At 37.8% G+C, this 19006-nt stretch overlaps 1 protein-coding gene across 3 annotated transcripts in view; it reads left to right on the top strand.

Moving 5' to 3' along the window:
- Positions 1 to 18296, top strand: part of SNTB2 (syntrophin beta 2) — an 89191-nt gene extending 70895 nt beyond the window's left edge. Inside the window, exons 5-8 of one of the 3 annotated variants that reach the window (XR_012075741.1) lie at positions 868 to 1064; positions 9656 to 9840; positions 11198 to 13251; positions 13894 to 18296. Coding sequence is in view for 2 of the 3 variants with exons in the window: in XM_006203741.4 (XP_006203803.2) it covers positions 868 to 1064; positions 9656 to 9840; positions 11198 to 11290 (475 nt within the window). In the remaining variant the exon portion in view is untranslated. Of the gene's footprint in view, positions 1 to 867; positions 1065 to 9655; positions 9841 to 11197 lie in introns of all 3 variants that reach the window. The other 2 variants (XM_006203741.4, XM_072967624.1) reach the window with 2 other exon arrangements.
- The last annotated feature ends 710 nt before the right edge of the window (positions 18297 to 19006 follow it).

A 19006-nucleotide genomic window follows, 5' to 3' on the forward strand; every position in this document is an offset into this window, starting at 1 on the left:
ACCCGTGCAAAGATGTTTATACAGCTTTATTCATAATTGCCAAAACTTGGAAGCAACCAAGACAGTTCTGCAGTAGGTGAATGGATAAATAAACTGTGATAGATCCAGACAATGAAATATTCAGCGCTAAAAAGAAATGAGCTATCAAGCCATGAAAAAACATGGAACGACCTTCTATGCATATTACTAAGTGAATGAAGCCAATTAGAAAAGGCTTTATGTTGTCTAATTGCAACTATATGACATTTTGGAAAAAGCAGAACTATGGAGGCAATAATAAGATTCATGGTTGCCAGGGGAGATGGACAATGAATAAGCAGTGCACTGAGGATTCTTAGAGCAGGGAAAATACCCTGTATGATATTATAGTGATGGCTATATGTCTTTATATGTTTGTCCAAACCTATAGAATATACAGTACTAAGAGTGAACCCTAAAGTAGACTCTGGACTCTGAGTGATTATCATGTGTTAATATAGGTTCATCCTTGGTAAAAAATGGACCATCCTGGTAAGTGATGTTGATAATGGGGGAGGCTATACATGTTGTGGCGGGGGGGGGGGGCTTACTTCCTAATCAAAATGGAATCTTTTGTATGCATAGCCTCTTGGGAGCATAAAAAAAGCCAATGGGAAACTGGGGCTTGGGCCGTCCAGTCCAGTATTCTGCCTGTGACACCGGAGGTCATTTTATGGGAAAAAAGAATGGTATCTACTTCAGAGACTATAATCTTGGTTTGAAAAATACTTACCTAAAAACTGCTGATGGCTTTTATAATTTTCTGCTTATTAATCCTCATAAATTGCTGACATTTTCCTCTGGCAATGTCTTAATTACTTTTGATCTTTGCTCTGTTTGTGGTCCTAGGTTGGTTCATTCTGGTTCTGGATGTCGATCACCCTCTCTTGGATCTGACCTTACGTTTGCTACCAGGACAGGCTCCCGGCAGGGTATTGAGATGCATCTTTTCAGGGTGGAGACTCATCGGGATCTGTCGACCTGGACCAGGATACTCGTTCAGGGTTGCCATGCTGCTGCTGAGCTGATCAAGGAAGTCTCTCTAGGTATAGAGTCTGGCATTTCATTTCTAATATTAATTAAATGAAACTGTTATACTTTAATTTATTGTAAAGTTAAAACCATTATCCTGTGTGCCGAACTTAAAAATGTTCTGAAATAAGGCACCTTAAAGTAATCATGATGGAAAGCCACCTGGTTTCTCTGTTTCAGTAGCAAACTTTTCCAGGCTTCATACATGGCTCTGAACACATTCACATCCTCTGTACAACATGGCAGTTTTACTGTTCATTTTTTAAATCTATATTTGGTAATGTAAGGACTCAATGCTAGATGCTTTGACCCTCTGGTCAAGAAGATTTGGAATCTAAGATATGGATACACCCTTAAAAATATGAGCATCTGGCAAAGCTTATAGCTATGAAAAAGTGAAGAATTTTGAATTGGAGTCTCTCTTCCAAAGTTTGAAAATGTGTGCCCAGTAGGTGCTGAAATACACATCTAAGGGAAATAAGCCTGGCGGTCTCGTTCCATTGTTGAGCGCCCTCTCGTGGCTAGTCTGTATGAATTTGTGGATCTGGTTTCACAGCATATGTTTGTGCATACGGATATGTATAGATATTTCCAGATTGCTTTTCATTTTAACAAGAACAGAGAGTAGTCAAAATGAAGACACAATTACAGTTTCCATTATGGTTTGAATTACTTTGAATATCTTGGTTGCAAGCTGGTTTAGTTTTGCTCCTATTTTCTATATATTTTATTTTATAAACCTAGTTTTACAGAATTTATATAAAAAGAGAAAATATTTTGAGAGCAGAATGTCTTGTGATTTATCTTTCTTTCTATTGCTTTTGGAAAGTAAGGGATCACCATGGCTTTAGAACTACAGGGTAGCATTTCCATGGGTCATCTTCTAACACTGCCACAAGGACAGTTTGTTGTTGTTATTGTTTTAATGTTGTCAAAAGAACACAATTCTTCAGCTATTTAGGACCTGCTCGATATTTTCCTCACAACCACAGTGATGATTCAAGCAGTGACACCACTGACTAGTAAACCCAACTTGGGATTTTGACCAAAGCCACCACATCCACACTGTCTTTCTCACTTGTCTATCTCCCACCTATTTTCTTTATGGAGTGGTTGGTCACCGCACTACAGGCTATGGGGCTCTGGTTTTTGTCTTGGACACAGAATGTACTTTCTGGGATGGGCAAGTCCTCAGTGTGAAAGTCTGGATGCTGTGTGTCAGGCCAGCACTCTCATCACTGGCATCTGGGGTCACCATATCTTCTTCAAGGATCCAGAGAGATATGCTTCCCAAAACAAAGAGTGCAGTGTGGACTTTTAACATTTTTTAGTTTCATGTTGCTTCTTTGGGGTCTGGCAGCTAAACTTCATATTACAGGAAACGAAAATCTATCTAGTCCTTGACTCACAGTTGTTTAAATACAGATAGCTTGAGGAGAGGGAGAATAAGGACCACCTGCTTCCTTGTATTTTAAAATGGACAAAAGAAACATATTTTTTGGTAATTTTGAACCTTTTTGTTTCCATTCACAGCTCTCTTTTAATATTACGTTGGTAATACTTTGATCTCCACAATTCAGGTCAATTGATGTACTTATTAATCACTTACTCTCTATTTAGAACTGTGCCAGACAAATTAAACTGGCTGAAAGTAAACCACTTTGATAAGAGCCATAATTAATTTAAAATGTGTGTTTGCGTGTGTGTGTGTGTGTGTGTGTGTGTGTGTGCCTGTGCATACTCATGCGTGTGTGCAGTTTTCTGTTACGTATTAATGTTATGTACATGCTTATTGTGCACATATACATTCATACATAAGCCAGTATGTCCTTCAGGTGCACATTACCACCTTCTGTTAAATTGTTGGGAGACTCAAAAAAGTTTATTTAAAACTGTAATTGTGGCACTTTGTTCTACATATTCAGATATTTGTGGCCTAAAGAAAGTCAGAAAGTTGGCAAAAAGAAATCATTTGAGTTCTGTCTCTTGTCTCTTAAGTGTCTGATAATAGTTCACCCATTTAGAAAAATTTCAGTGATACCTGTAAGATTTGACTAGTGAATGCAGTACATTATCTTTATAATGTTCATTTACTTTTAAACCTTTACTAGGTTAGAGTCACAGTAGAATTGATCAGTGATCCTTCTGGTACACAAGGACTTTTTCCTTCTAGTATATGTGAACTTCAGGATAACGAGGCAGAGAATGTGGTTAACTCCCTCAGGTACATAAGATACTTTTCCATTTGTCACAGGAATTAAAAATATGAAAATGCATACATATATGTATATAGTTACTTGAGCTTTAATAAGTATGCTTTTAAAAGCTTAATTTCATTATACCAATTACTCAAGCTATTAAAGTTTTTATCATACACAAACGTTGTGAAGATACTTTTATTTCTGCAGCTATGGTGATATGAAGACTAAAAAGTAGTAGATATAGGGAGGAGTTACATTAAAAATATGCAGAGAATCTGCAAGAAAAGAAAAAAAATTTTATTGTTAGCATATATGAGGTAAATTTGCTCTAACCATGTTCTCAATTTTGTAGAAATTTCTTGAATCTCTTTTGGTTCATCTACTCAACAAATACTGATTGAGTGTATACTTTGTGCTTTTATGGCTATACTAAAATGAATAAGGTAGGTGTAGCCCCTCCCTTTGAAGTAGGAAGGACAGAAACAGGAAGAATAAGTGCATGTCAGGGTTGTTTTAAGTCATAAATGAGATATATGTGTCATCTAACCCTAACACACAACCCTCTAAGGCAAGTTTTATTACCTCTACTTTCGGGTTAGGGTGAATTGAATTGAGGTCCTTTCTGACTCAAAAACAAGTATCGTAAGTCCCTGCATTTTTCTCCTCTAATTTACTCATTCTTATGGCCAGATTAAACTCCTAGAGGACATATACAGTATCTGTTTCTTTTAATTCATTAAATCAACAAATACTTACTGAGTGTTTTATTATTTACAAAGTGCTATGCTTTGTAATGAGAGAAATATAAATAAGATCTACTTCACTTTGGCCTTTGACCAAATAGCTGTATAAGAAAGGAACATAGTGTCATGTTCTTTTTAACCCTGGGTGTGATTATTACATTGATGATAATTGATGGACTGGCTTTTCCTATGTGCAGTAACAGAGAATGTTACCTTAGCCTTTCTTTGAATGAGTCCTGGGCAGCCCACTCAAAGCCCACCCTGCAAAGCCCACTCCCTCCTGGATTGTTTTGGAAGGCTCAGAGAAGCCCAGGGTGACAAGGCCCTGTAGCCACTAAAGGAGCATTGGAGCCTCCCAGAGCCCTCTTACCAAGTAACTGGCCCCAGCACAGCAGAAACAGGATTTGCAGCATAGACTTTCTTTGACATTCGGGTCTTTTGACATTCATGATACACTGGTAACCACCAGTAGTCTCGCATTTAAAAGACACAAAGTAGAAAACATAGGTTGTATTTACCAGAATTCATCTTGGTATAACACTAATAGATTTAGTATTAGTTAATGAACTTTTTTTACTCTTAGCTTTATTAATTTTTTTTTTACCACTGGGGAGCTCCTTAAAGTTATTTTTAATATATGTAATTACACTCAACGATATCCCCATGGTCTGTAAATGCCAATGTCTCCTACACTTAGCAGCTTGTGAAGTAGTAGCCAGAGCAGTAGAAGGAAAACCGGGGCCAGTGAGGACAGTAAGCTACAGGAAGAGTATTTGGAGGGAGTAGCCAGTAGGGCTAAATGTATCAGTTGGATGGTTTACCCTGAAATTAACAGAAAATGCCCTCTAAAGCTAGATTAAACATTAAAGGAATGTATTATCTTACATAGAGGAGAGAGAGCAAGAGTAAAGGGAGAAGAGTCTTCTCTTCCCAGTCATAGTTCCCTTTAATCTGATTGAGCCAGTTTGCTTCATATACACTCTGGACCAAGGGCAGTCACTGGGGGAAAGCTATCCTCTGACTGGCCCAGAGGATATCCACCCTTGAGGCTGAGGTTAACCTTCCCTGAAACACAGTAGGAAAGACTAGAAACCTGAACAAAATTGGGGTTTGTCTGTAAAGGAATAATGGAGAAATAGAAGCTGGGTAGATAGCCAACAGTAAGTACTACAAGTATCAAGATAAGAGATGAAGACGTGGTCAGATTTAGGAACGTGGAAATAATTGGTGCCCTTGGGGAGGGACACTTAGTGGTGCAATGGCACTGGCAGGTTGCAGAGGGCTGAGGATTGAATGGGAGGTGACCCATGAGTAAACTGAATGTAGACAGCTCTTTTAAGAAATTTTTCTGTGAAGCGGAGGAGAGGCGAGTGGTAGAAAGAGAGGATGGTAAGGCGTTAAGTAGTGGCATTTCTTTTAATAATATGAGAGACTTGAACATCTAAAAAAGTTAATGGGAGGGATCTGGTTTAGAGGGAGATATTGAAAATGCAAGAGGAAGAAGGAATAATCAGCTATGGACAGTTTCTGAGGAAGTGGGAGTTGATGGGACCAAAGCACAGGTGGAGGAACTGGCCTCAGCCAGGAAGAGGGACCGAGGAAAGAGAGAAGAGACTGGGTGGAGACAAGACATTCACATTTTACTCCTGAGTAATTTGCACTGTAGACATTCCTGGCTTTTGTTCTGTCCCTAACTCCAAGTACAATTACAGGCTACTTTTATCTTGTTTGGACTTCTAAAGTTAAATTATACATGTATAACCTGGAAAACAGTTTTGTTTTGTTTTGTTTTGTTTTGTTTTGTTTTGTTTTTGCCTAAGGAGCTATCAGCTAGTCCCATACACCAAAAACCACTGTTATAGAGAATTTTATAATATGTTATGACTGAGAAGCTGGAAGAAATGTTAGAATTTTAGTTTGAGGGTTTCCTGGGAAGTCTAGGGCTGCAAATAGTGGATTATGCTGGGGCCCTAATATTGGTCCTCCTGTTCCAATCCCAGTGTCTTATGTTTACCCAGTTAAATAAAGCTAACATATTCATCAGGAATTGCATCCCCCCCCCCAAAAAAAACAGGTATTAATGCTCTAGATCAGTAGTTCTCAACTCCAGCTTCATAGTAGAATATCCTGGAGAGTTTGTTTTTTTTTAAATAATATTTGATACTTAAGGTTTACCTCCATAGATTTTAATTCAGTTGGCTAGGGCATTAAAAGGTCCACAGGTTATTTGAAACTTTAATGGGTTAAGAACCACTACTCCAGATTTGCAAATGAAAAACAGGAGAGTTTATATTAGTAAACAGTCAAAACTATTATTAGTTAAAAATACGAATGTGTACAACTCTGAATATACTAAAAACTACTGAGTTGTATACTTGAAATGGGTGAATTGTAAGATATGTGAATTATGTGTCAATAAAGCTATTCTTTAAAAAAATAAATGGGTATAATATTTAAATTTCAAAGGTGAAGGCAGAGAATTTTGAAGTGCAAATTATTTATGATACAAGTGAATTCTTACTGGTGAACTTTGTTTATTAGAATGTTTGAGCTTGGATGAGTACATGTGGTGACCTTGAAATTCCTGGTTTTATGTTGTTAGTCCACACATAGGCTTCGCTCCTCTACTGTCTCCCACCCTACCCCAAGTTGTGGGTGGGTATTAAAGTAGGTCTCAGGGGTGAGATGAGTCTCAGAGAAGATATGAGCATATTTGTTTTGCATATTATTTGGTAATAAAATTTTCCCCCAAACCCTGAAAACTTATTATTTTCACTTTTAGATGAGTTAAAACTCATGATAACTAATTCCTGTGCACAGTACACACGCAACAAAGTACCTTTTATTATTAAGACCCAACTGAAATAGCACCTCTATTAAAGCCTTTTCCAGTTCCCCAGAGTTTATCTATTCCCCTCTCCTCTAACCTCCCACAGCCTCTGTTACAGCACTTACTTCATTCTACTGTACCCATATTTCCTTCTCTTCTTCATTTATCTAAATAGGAACCATCTTTTGTTGAGCTCTGTATATCCCAACACCTAACACAGTGTCTGGCTCTTACAATAAGTGATCAAAATCATTTTTTCCCATATAGTTTGGCTGTGATTGATTACCCCTCTGCCTTCCCTGCTGCCTTGTGAGACCAGAAAATTTTTTAAAATGTGAATAATGAATTAATGAACAAACAAAACAACAAACTAAGACATAACTCACAATTCCACTGGGCAGTTTTCTTCATGTATGTTTTCAGATTATTCTGAGCCCAGGCTCATGGAGTTGCTTCCCTCAACTTCATCTCTGCCCACCATTAATCCACGTGTACCCTCCAAAAGGAACACAAAGCACCTTCTTTGGAGTGCTGAATGTTTCTTTATCTCTCTCTCCCATTACCTCAAAAACTGTAGTTTCTTCCTCTGTTTAATACTTCAATATTTGATGTCCTTTGATTGTTCTTAAGTGTTGCTGCTCTGTCTTTTATATTTCTAATAACAAACCTGTTAAGCAAAATCAGTATGTTAAATTTCCTACCACTTATCTATATATTGGGTAATGGATTTATAGCCATCCAAAAGGATTTAAGTTGAATCAAGTCATCAGGATGGTTATAATAAGCCACTTGGACCATTTCAGAGCTTTGCTACTGAAGTCCAGATTCTGTCCCATCAGAACAGGGTCACTTCTCACAGGTGCCTGCCCTGCGCACACGCGCGCGCGCACACACACACTTTCTTGCTCTCGCTCTCTTTTTCTCGTCACATCAGAATCAGAAGCTTTTTCTCTTCAGTTCATTACTCCTGAGACCCTCTGTGGGTGAGAGGTGTCAGGTACTTAGTTACCATTGCCTCAACTGTTTTGTTACTGTTTAGGGAGAAACCATTTAACTAAGACTATCAGGCACAGCATTTTTACGGCCAGTTCATACTCTCAGTCAGAATTATCTGGTATTAATTATAAGTTTTAAACAAACTCAGTTCTAAACCTAAACATATTCAGTATGACCCTTACTTCTCCTTTTCAAAGCTGAGGTAATCTCAAACAATATTCTGCTTTTTTTTTTTAAGTAACATGCACAGACACTGACATTTGCTTTCCTTTTCTTCCCTCCTGAGGGGGAACAATCCTAAGCAGAACACTTAAGAGATCTCTTGTACAAAAAGCTTGCTGGGGGTTAATGGCTTGCCTTTGCTAGTTGTGATCACCTGATCTCGCCCCACTAGTGACACCCCTGCAGGCAGAAATACTCGCCCCTTGCACTGCACCTCCTCCGCCAGTGCTGTGAGGACTTGGGCAGATCCTTGTTCTCTGAGCTTTTCTTTTCTAGACTAGAACTGACTCCTCTCTTCTCATCAGATTTCAGTACCCTACTATGCCATAGCTTCAGGGATAGTAAAAGAATAAAACTGTCATGAATACTGTACCCTGGTTGCCTTGATTGGAATCTATTCTTCCTCCAAACCCCTCAGCCATTCATTTAGAGATTAGCGCATTGGTAGTTAATTTTATCCATGTTTCCCCGTCATCAGGCTCCTTCTCTGAAGGTAACTAGTATTCAGGTTCATTGTCCAAAACTCTCTTCTTTGAGTAGTGCTGAAAAGAGACATTGCCAATATTTATCTGTTAGTCCTTTTCCTTATTTCTTAAACATGCCAGCTGCCTTGACTATTTGAGTGTTTTTGCATGAGTAGCAGGACACATTGGACATTGGTCTGTGAGGACTTGCTTATTTGGGAGCCATTCTTCCTGTTGGAAGTGACCAAGCCTCACTTGACTTGGGTCCTTTAGGTGACTGTAAGTTCAGCTCTCGAGGGCTGTGTTAATTCTCAGGTCTCAGAGGACCTCTTGTTTGCAGCCCCTGTGCTAACAACTAAACTGTGCTCAAATGTTAGCAAAACGGGGACTTCACCAGTCTGGACAGAAGACATTTGCCAGTCTTGGTGATAAAGTTTATTTTAATCTCATCAATTCAGGTGTATCTTTTGAATATTATCTTTGATAGGACTGATAATATAACTTTTGCTAATTATAGCTTTTACCTATGATAAACATCTTTATTCTCTTCCCAAATACCAACCAGTCTATGTTACTGCCCCTGAAAGGCATCTCTGCCTTTTCTCCTTTGGTTGTTCCTTCTTCTTGCCCTTCTTCCTATTCCTCACTATCAAGTTTGACCTATTTCTAGAGCCTGTCTCAAGTCCCATCTCCTCCAGGAAACCGTTCCTTGACTTTGACCTTATTCAGTTTGGTATTTAGTCATATTCTGTACCTTCTACCTGACACGGTCAGGAATTTCATGTCTATGCCTATCATTTATGAGGTCTTGGGAGCAGGGACCATGCCTCTTACTTCTCCAGTACCACACAGAGCCTACTCTCAGTACAAGCATTCATGTGATGTTCACTGAGTTGAGCTGAATCAGATCAGCTGTCAAAGTTATGATAATTTCTTTGTCATCTCAATCGAGATGTTGACTTGAGGGACGAAAACAAAATTCATGTCAGGAGGTTCCAAATAGGTTAGGTACTGCACGTTCTCAAGAAAATTCTTGCTTTTTTTTTTTTTTTTTTGCTTTTTTTTTTTAAGTCAGAAGGATCCTTTGTCACTTGCTAACTGAATTTGGAACTTTATTAATGACATTTTGTTTTTTGCTGTCTTCAATAGGCTGCACATTAAATGGCCAAGAGGTAAGACTCACTGTCCACTATGAAAATGGATTCACCATCTCCAGGGAAAATGGAGGTTCCAGCAGCATATTGTACCGCTACCCCTTTGAAAGGCTGAAAATGTCTGCTGATGATGGCATCAGAAATCTGTATCTGGATTTTGGTGGTCCTGAGGGAGAACTGGTAAGAGTATTTCTGAAAAACACATTTATTCTAATAGGTATTCTCTTTGTTTCTCATTGCTCCTTAATTCTTACATAGAAAATTATGGACTTAGGGACTGATACTCCATTTGGAGCCAGGAAATTTTCTTTCAGTCTTCAAAGATCCATTGGGTTTGGTCTGGGGTTTGTTTGTTTGTTTCTTGTTTCCCCCACATTAGGAAATCAATTCCCTTTTTAAAAAGTTTTGTTTGAATGTTAGAAAGAAAAAATAGCCCTTTTAAGAAGCAGGCTTTTATCAAATAAAAGATACAAAATACTGAACCTGGCAAACTTTAATAAATGAATTCTAGCCATTGCTATTATCAGCAGTTTGTTGGGATAAGAGTTAAAAGTAATAGAGTGACTTGGTTGCTACAGAAATTCTGCTGATCAGAAAAAAGATACAGCGATAATGTCCATACAGCCATATCTCTTTTTACTTCCTTGTCCTTTAAAGGTAACATCAACAGGAGTTCATGATTCCTCTCAGAGAACTAGAGAAGTGTGTGTTGAGTGTATTTCAGAAATCATAAATTGTGATAAAGGAGTCAAAGTAATGCCTCTTCTTTCTACCAGTATTGAGCTAGTAGTCTTATATGTGGAATCTTAAGTCCACTGACACAGTCACAATTGGTGTACATTTGGAAAACAGAGTCTTGAAATTTTAGAACTGAAAGAGATCTTAGAGATAACGTAGTTCAACCTCCAAATGATAAAACTATGGCAAGAAATCTTATTTTAAATGATGAGCCTTTACAGAACTATGGATAGGCCATGGACCAGCCCTTGTCAAAAGCCTGTTCATCTGGTGTCAGCTGTCGAGATTAGAGGTCTGTCCAGATTAGAGTCCTGTGCTTAGGAAGGTATAACTAGCCCTCCTGACTAGCCTCAAGAGTTGTCATTCCTGCCACAAACCAATAAGGGGTATCAAAAATCATACCCATAGATGGTCACACTTCAGCTGAATTCACTGTGGTTCTCCCTGGGAAATATACTTATAGTTAATGTCTTCCGTATAGGATATTCCTCCTTCCTTTACATCCTCTACTTTTTAGTTCTTCCTACCTGGCATGGTGGAATCTAGTATACCACCAATAGTATCCTAATTGTGGATGTGAAATCTCACACTAGTTCTAATTATGAAATGGAATAAGCTTACTTCAGAGTACACATCCATTTGTGGCTTTAAGTCCTCAAGAGTAGCCATAAATCTGGCACATTCTTTATCCAAATTCTTTTTTAAAAGTAGAACATCACATCCAAATTGGTTTATTTTGCATGTTTGTTTATTAAAGCATCTGTATGTTGTAGTGGTAATTAATGTCTTTTCTCCACAGACCATGGATCTGCACTCCTGTCCAAAGCCGATTGTATTTGTGTTGCACACATTCTTGTCGGCAAAAGTCACTCGCATGGGACTGCTTGTATGAGCAGCAGCAAAAAAAAAAAAAAAAAAAAAAAAATCGGTAAAGAGCCTTGAATGTTGTAAGAAGTATTTCCACCTCAAAAAAAAAAAAAGCACAAAAAGAAAGCTCTTTGCTCTCTCCTCCAGCACAGTGCCTTGACAAGGACTTGCAAATCACTGCTGAACTGTAACCATGTTTAAAGAAGAGCCTACCTTTCACAAGCTACCTTGGCCAGAAATCCTAGGACTCTAATAAGCTCCAAAATGAAGTTGTTGATTTATTGTCTAGTTTCCTAATGTGGTTTCTAAGTAATTAGGTTTATTTCCCCTGTTAAGAAGGGTGGCTCATTGATTTTCTTTCTGGGCATAATCAAACATCCAAGAGTTTTTTTTTTTTCTTCTTCTTCCAGTAGGATTTGTTTCAGGCTTATCTTTGGCCTCTTGCTTAGGACAGTTATCTCTTCCCAGGTGCTAGTTTGCAGCAGCCCGTGCTTCCTGGTCATTCCAGATAGGTTATACACTTTGTTGGAGTTTACTGTCCTCACTCCTTCCACCCTAGGAAGTCCTTGAATTGCATCACCAAAGGGTTCTTCGTCTGTCCTCGCTCTCCTTGCATCCCACCCTGGCCATCACTTCCCACCACATCACAAGCTTTGCCACTCATAAGTGGCACTAACTCTTAAGATTTAGAACTTGTGAAATTTGATTTGCCTTGCTCTCCACTTCCTTTCTAGTGGTAACTAAGTTGAAAAGCAAGTTGTAAACCACTGCTTTGAAAGAAAAGTTTTGCTTGTTTTAGGATTTTCTGATTTTATCTTTGGTAGGAGCCAGGGGATAAGATTTCTTTTAAAGAAAATCCTCATTTTAGCCTAAGCCATTTTTTATTGCTTACCAAATGTGCCTTTGGTTAGGGTTAGTGGAGCTCTATTAGTCATTATTTGAATAACTGGATATCACTGCCATTCCAGGGACATCATCTGTCCTAGTTTTGAGGAATAGGTTTTGAGGTGGGTTTCCTTAGTGTGGTATCTTTTCTAGTTGGCAGATCGCTTTGAGAAAGATAAATCCTGGAAAGCCAGCTTGTTTAGAGTACACTTTGTCAGTGAAGCCAGCTCTTTAGCACAAACATTGTGTCAGTGGCTTTGGGCTGTGTGCGCCCGTGCAGGATCCTGGTCCTGGCCCTCTCCCTGTGTGGCAGCACCGTGGCACGCGTCAGCAGCTGCTAATTCAGTGCTCAGCGATGCATCCTGCAATGGGCAGGGTGCTGAGACCATGGAACGGCTGACCGGGGCTTTGCTAAGCATTGCCAGATGTCATCATTAGGACATAGCAGCAGTAAGATTGCTGATGTTGTGGCATTGGAGAATCACACTTAGCTTCTTTTTCCTAATTATGAAGAAACATCTGAAAATATTTAAAATAGTATAATAGCTGTATAAAATGTCAGTGTTAGCATAGTCCCCAGACCTGAAAGAAAAGGTAATATTGACTTGGATGTTCTCTGTGCTCTCTGAAGAAAGATCTAGGAGTGATAGTTCTCATTTACTAGATTTAACAGTAATGCTGTAAGAGGATATGAGCACTATGGAAGTGGAGGAGCAGTCCAAAGACTGAAAACAAAAACAAAACCCCACAAATATACTACATGCAAAACAAGAGCTATTTGGTTTAAGTGGAAACCAACGGATAGGTGGGGCATGAGAAAGAGCAGACCCACGAGCAGAGAGAATTCTAGCGAGACATCGTTACCTCGTTGTCTTCTTCCCTCTGCCCATAAATCAGTTCTTCCCCCAGCTATAGTTCCCAAAATGAGTTATCTGATCTACTTAAAACCAGAAATTGAAATCTCTACTAGAATTGTCTTTCAAGAGCTTTTTTTATGTTTTGAAAATTCATAAACCTAAGTTTGGATACGTTTGCAAGTCAGGGAAGAAAGAAAGTATCTTGAAGATCTGGAAGCAGAATTTCAACACATAATGCCCTCAGGTAAGGGAGGTTAGACACTCTTTGCAGTGAGAGTATTATTAATCTGAGGAGTTGAATGATGCAGTCACAGACTTTTGCAGCAAAGCCATTTGGCTGAGGTTTTCTGTTAGTGTGAAAGGTTAAGCCAATGAAAATATTTTTAGGGGAAACTTCTGAGCCACCCTGCTCATTCATTACATGAAAAAGATCTGTTAAAAAGGTGTGATTAAAATTTGGGCAGAAGAGGTAAGGCATTGTGTGCATTTCAGCTCATTTTGCTCAAGCTTAAACTGTCATAGCACCAAGGTCCATAGCGTTTCTACTATCTCTTGAGTCTGGACGGGAAGTGAAGGTATATGGGGGAGTTTCCTTTGACCACCAGCGCCCCCAAGAGCACGAGCCCTTACGCTGCTTGTTTAACATCACAGCTTTCTAATCATGGGTGATCAGGTTGTTCTTCAAGCAAATGTTTGTGGGATTTTCACACCACAGATGAAGTACTAGATTTCTATGAATGGGACACCCTTGATAAATAGATATTTTGTATTAAGATGCCAAAAGGTGGCAAATTATTTTCAAATGATAACTGAAAATGGGCATTTTTGATATTTCACATCTTTTCTAGAACAGCTGACTTTTCATTTCTTTTTCATTTTGAATTAGGAAAATTATTGAGAATGTGGTAGGCTTCCACATGTCGAATGAAAAGAAACCGCAGATGGTGTCCCCCCATTACAATGGCCACTTCCTGCGCCCTCTGGACCTAGGGCTTAGATGTCTTCTCCACATTCCACACATGCCTATGAGCAGCAAACTGGTGTGTGAAAATTCTTCCTCCCTGTTTCCTAAAACTTCTCCTCTTCCTCTGCAAAAAAAAAGAAAAAAAAAAAAAGAGGAACAAAGGAGAAAAGGCTCAGTTACTCTTTTTCTGAAAAAGGTGAGTCCTTCCCTGAAGTCATCAGACAAACCTTACCTAGAAATTAGTATCTGATATTTTATATGAAGAAATACTTTAATGTATGTTTATACGGTATTTATTAGGTAGTTGTAACTGTAAACTCACCTACCTAGTAGAGTTTCAGATTAAATATCGGGACATGTACAGGAGTCAAAAATATTACTTTAAATGTCATTCACCTGTTTTAAAGCCATGTGTTAGCACTTTTTAGGCTTGGTGATATCTTATAGTGCCTGTTTTTATCATCTGTACTCTCAACTTTGTTATTGAAAATTATTGCATGGCAGGAGAGATTGAATTATTTATTTCTTATATTTTTATATGTGGAAAAATCTCTCTAACCAAAAATGATTAAAGTTGTTACTGATTGTTTTCTTAATTTATCCTCCCAAACAATATGGTAACAAAGCTTTTTTCATCTGATTAAATGCACTTAGCTAATAAACCAAAATTTATTATTTTCTTTTTTTCAAAGTTTATTCTATAAAAAAAATAATTAAGCTGTGTGGAATCTGGACAAGATTATGTTTCTCCCCAGAAAAAACACATTTCACTGTAAGTGGTTTTGATGGACAAGTGTGACCACTTTTGAGAAAAGGTTATAATGGATTTTTTTTTAATTTTGTGAGAATCTCCAGGTCTTCTTGTTTAATCTATATACATATGGATAAATTTATATGTTTTCAAAAACATGGAAGAATCTCCATATTTTAAATGCAAATTATCTTGCAAGCTGCTATGCAAAATCTATTAAAAGCCCTACCTAGTTAAAGAGTTGAACATTTTTGAAGCTTTCAGGGAAGACCTGCAGACTTGAGCACTTTCTCTGCTTTTTTGTATCTTAGACACTTATGCAAATTATGTTCTTATTATTTTCACTGGTTATAAGCTATTGATTGTACATAATATTTAAGCCATCCAAATATCCAGCATACATTTCCGTGTCGCTGCCATCCATCATTGACGCCATGAATGAAATGGCTGGTTAGAAAACCAAAGGTCGTCTTTTTTTTCAATCCCCAATGAAGAAGTAAAATGCCAGATCTCTTTGGTCTCAAAGCATATTGAGATCTGCATACCTATGTAAGGAAAGAGACTTATTTGGGATTCTGCTTAAAGTTGAATGTGACTATAGTCATATTCATTCATTTTGTATAACTCTATCAGGTGTATTATGTGCCAGGTGGTATTATATCTCACCTTGAGATTGGAAATCTCTTTCATTTATATTTTAATTGTTATTGTAGCTTTTTTTTCTCCTTTAGATGAAAGTAGAGGAATCTGCCATCTTCTACCATTCTCTTTGTGTTCCTATCTTAATTGCTTGCTAATCTAGAATTATTTTGACTTTCTACACGTTCTTTAAAATTGACAGCAGCAGTTCCCCACCCCCCACCACCACCTTTTTAAGCTCTTTCACTGTGCTGGGCATAGAGACACTCAATAAATGTATGATGATAGACAATTCTTAAATAATTATGTTGCATATCAAAACTATGTGTTTTTGATCAATATAGCTATTCCTATAGTATAATGATATTAAGTGAAATTTATTTTACACTAGTAATAGACTACTTAAGTGGCTTATTTGAAACCCTTTCTCTAAAGAACACACACACACATCTAGCAGATAATTTCAAGTTAAGGTAATTTCAAGTTAAGGTAAGGTACAATAAATAGACACATAGAACACATCTATCTTCTTATCTCTTTTCAGCACTAGCTAAACTGCCAACTGGAAGAATGGTTATGTATTAACTCAAAAAAATATTTCAACAAGATTTCTTCTTTTATAAACTTGATAAACTTGAGCTTAATCTCTTGTCACCTCTTACTCTTCCTTTCCACTTCAGGTGACTGAACCAAAGTATATTCTGGTTTTAAAAGTCAATCAACATTTGATGTAATGCATAAATATGCCATTTGCAAGTGATTGCTTTCTCTCCATTAGCCTGTATTCAACAAAAGTCTACCATACAAACTGTAATCCTTAAATTGCCACAAAATAGACTGGTTGAAACTAAAAGGATATAACAGAAATGATACTTCATTTTAACGTAAGGTTAGGTATTCTGGTAGATTTCTAACTTCTGAGTCCTGTAAGTACTTTACTCAGTTTTGTAATAGTCTTATTTCCATGCCATTGACACAAATGCAAGTTTTTGAGTCCCTTTCGCCCAGTCACATATACATCCTGGGAACCCAATTGTTTTATCACCTCTTCCAAAGTGATAGAAGTCTCTTACAAATAGACAAAAGGTTCTCTGGGGCCCTACAGAAATTTTTGAAACTGCAAGCCTAGTTAATGGTACATTAACTCATGTATTCTTTCATCTAATAAGCATTTATCAATGTACAGTTCTTCACAGGCACTCTGAAGGGTCCAAAAGAAAGTTTCTGCCCTCAAGTAGCACATAATCCATTATTTCTCGGGTGCACCATGCCATCTGTTTATCAATCAGAAGTTAAGTAACTAACCACTTCATATTTTTACCAAAGTACATCTGCAGTTCTGCCCATCTGGCAAACTGGAAAATATTTAAAAGGATGTTCAATCTTTGGTCCGTGCCAGCATGAAAGCACATTTAAGTGGGTTGGTCTTTTCATCATGCATAATTTTTTTAATGTAAAATCAGACTTTAGTTGGGAAGAACAGTGTAGAATATCCTATAGGATAGATCACAACAACAACAAAAATTAAGCTCTACTGCCCAAAGTGGAAAGTCTTTTTAAAGAAATGCTTCTTTTAACTATAAACAGCAAAGATAAATGTTATATTTCATCTACCCCCTCTCTAGATTGTGCTGACCCATTCATTTCCACATTTACAGACTTTAAACATCTCATTTGCTGTAAGTCCATACACATGGTAGATGCACTGTTTCTCCATCTGAGAGATTAAAACTCAGCAAAATTCCACTTACTCTAGAATACTCGGGCATTGAAACTGAGTAGAAAGGGCACCTAAAAAAATTAGAGAGTTTTCCAAAGTTTTCATTCAGTAACAATCCCTTTATATCCAGCATGCCTTCCATCTGTCACTGGAGTCAGCCTCTCAGGCACATCCTTTGTCCTGCCCAGAAAGTATCTGAGCTGTCAGTGTTTGGAATAGCATGGGGAACGCAGTTTCCTGGGCTCCTTCCCCTTTGCTTTCAGTGTCCTGGAGTTGCACACACATTAGGTCATGCCTTCATTATCTGTCTTTAAACCAACCCTTTGACAATAGGTGCTAATGATTATGTATGATTGTAACCAGCACATAAGTATTGTCACGTGTCTGTTCCTCCCAGGTTGGAAGACGTACTTCTGTTCTATTTCAGTCCTGTTCAAGTGGGTGTCAGTTACAATTTTTCACCTCAGTTTTGTGAATTAATAGAATTTGAAGGAGAGGAAATGATTTAAACTCAGTTTTGGGTTTGGCACAATCATCGATCTTTCTGATACTCTTCACACCTTAAAGCAAATCTGCCCTGTCATAAGAACCAACTTCAGATTGTTTTTCTCTAAGTTAGGACTCAGTGTTATGTTTACAGCCTGTTAGATGGGTTCCGTAAGATAGGACCTCGGTGCCCAAAGAATTTGTTTCCCTTTTGGTACCCAACCCGGGGTCTTTTAGAAGATAATGTGGCAAACCACTACCCAGAAAGGCCTGTTTTGGCTAATCTGTGCAAACTTTGATTATACCTGCTTGTATGTATTGTGTCCTACGCAACTTTCATTTTTATTGTATTAAGACTTAGAATACGGCTTATACAAAGGATTAAAAGTATGTGATATCCTGGTTTTTTCTTCTTTCTAGACCCCTGTATTTAAACAAGGCTTCTTTTTAAGTGTTGTTTAAAATCTAAGTCTCAAATCTTCTGGCATCACCAGACTACCAAATCAAAACCCATGGCATAAAACAGGGCAGTATTTGTGTTCTTAATAATAAAAAAGCTTTAAGTATTAAGTATAATGCATAGACAACACTTTCCCTTGAGTTGCACATCAACATATAGCATTGTACATTACAATGAAAATTTGTAACTTAAGGGTATTATATATATAAATACATACATACCTTTGTAACCTTTATACTGTAAATAAAAGAATTGCTTTTAGACTTGTATTTTTTTGTTCACTTTTTTGTGTTAATATAGTTTCAAACCCACAAGAAACTTTTAAGAACAGTATAAAGAACTCCTACATTCCCTTCACCCAAATTTGTCAATTGTTAACATTTTACCACATTTGTCTTTTCCTGACATGATGCTCATTACCCTTAAATTCTCTAGTGTGTAATTTGCAAGCACAAGGACACCCTCCTGTATTGCCATCCTGTAGCGCTCCCAATCAGGAAACCAACATTAGTACAACACTTCCACGCATCCACAGACCGCATTCAAATGGTGCCGGTCATCCCAACCATGTCTCCTTTCCAGCACCAGATTCTGTCTAATACCACATGTTGCATCGTCCGGTTGTCATGTCTCATCAGCCTCTTCAGATGCCATTTTTTAAGCAGATTTAGGGCAACTCCAAACTCTCGAAAACTTAAGTTTTGTTTTAGTTCTACCACTGACCTGTGTGTTGGGAGCTTAATCATTGGATCACTTTGAGCTTTTTCATACTTTGAGTCACACAGAGGAGGGAGATGGTTCCTCAGGAATCAGATTAGAGAGATCTGTGCTCCATTTATTGTTATCAGTCAGTTTGTGTGATAATCTCAGCAAAATTTTGCCCTGGCCCTACCTTTTCAAAATTATGTTCACTTGAACCTAGTTTTTGTTCTTCCTCCTCCACACTGTTCTTGCCCCCATCCAAGGGGTTCCTTAATAA

Source organism: Vicugna pacos, chromosome 9 (assembly GCF_048564905.1).
Source record: "Vicugna pacos chromosome 9, VicPac4, whole genome shotgun sequence".
NCBI lineage: Eukaryota > Metazoa > Chordata > Mammalia > Artiodactyla > Camelidae > Vicugna > Vicugna pacos.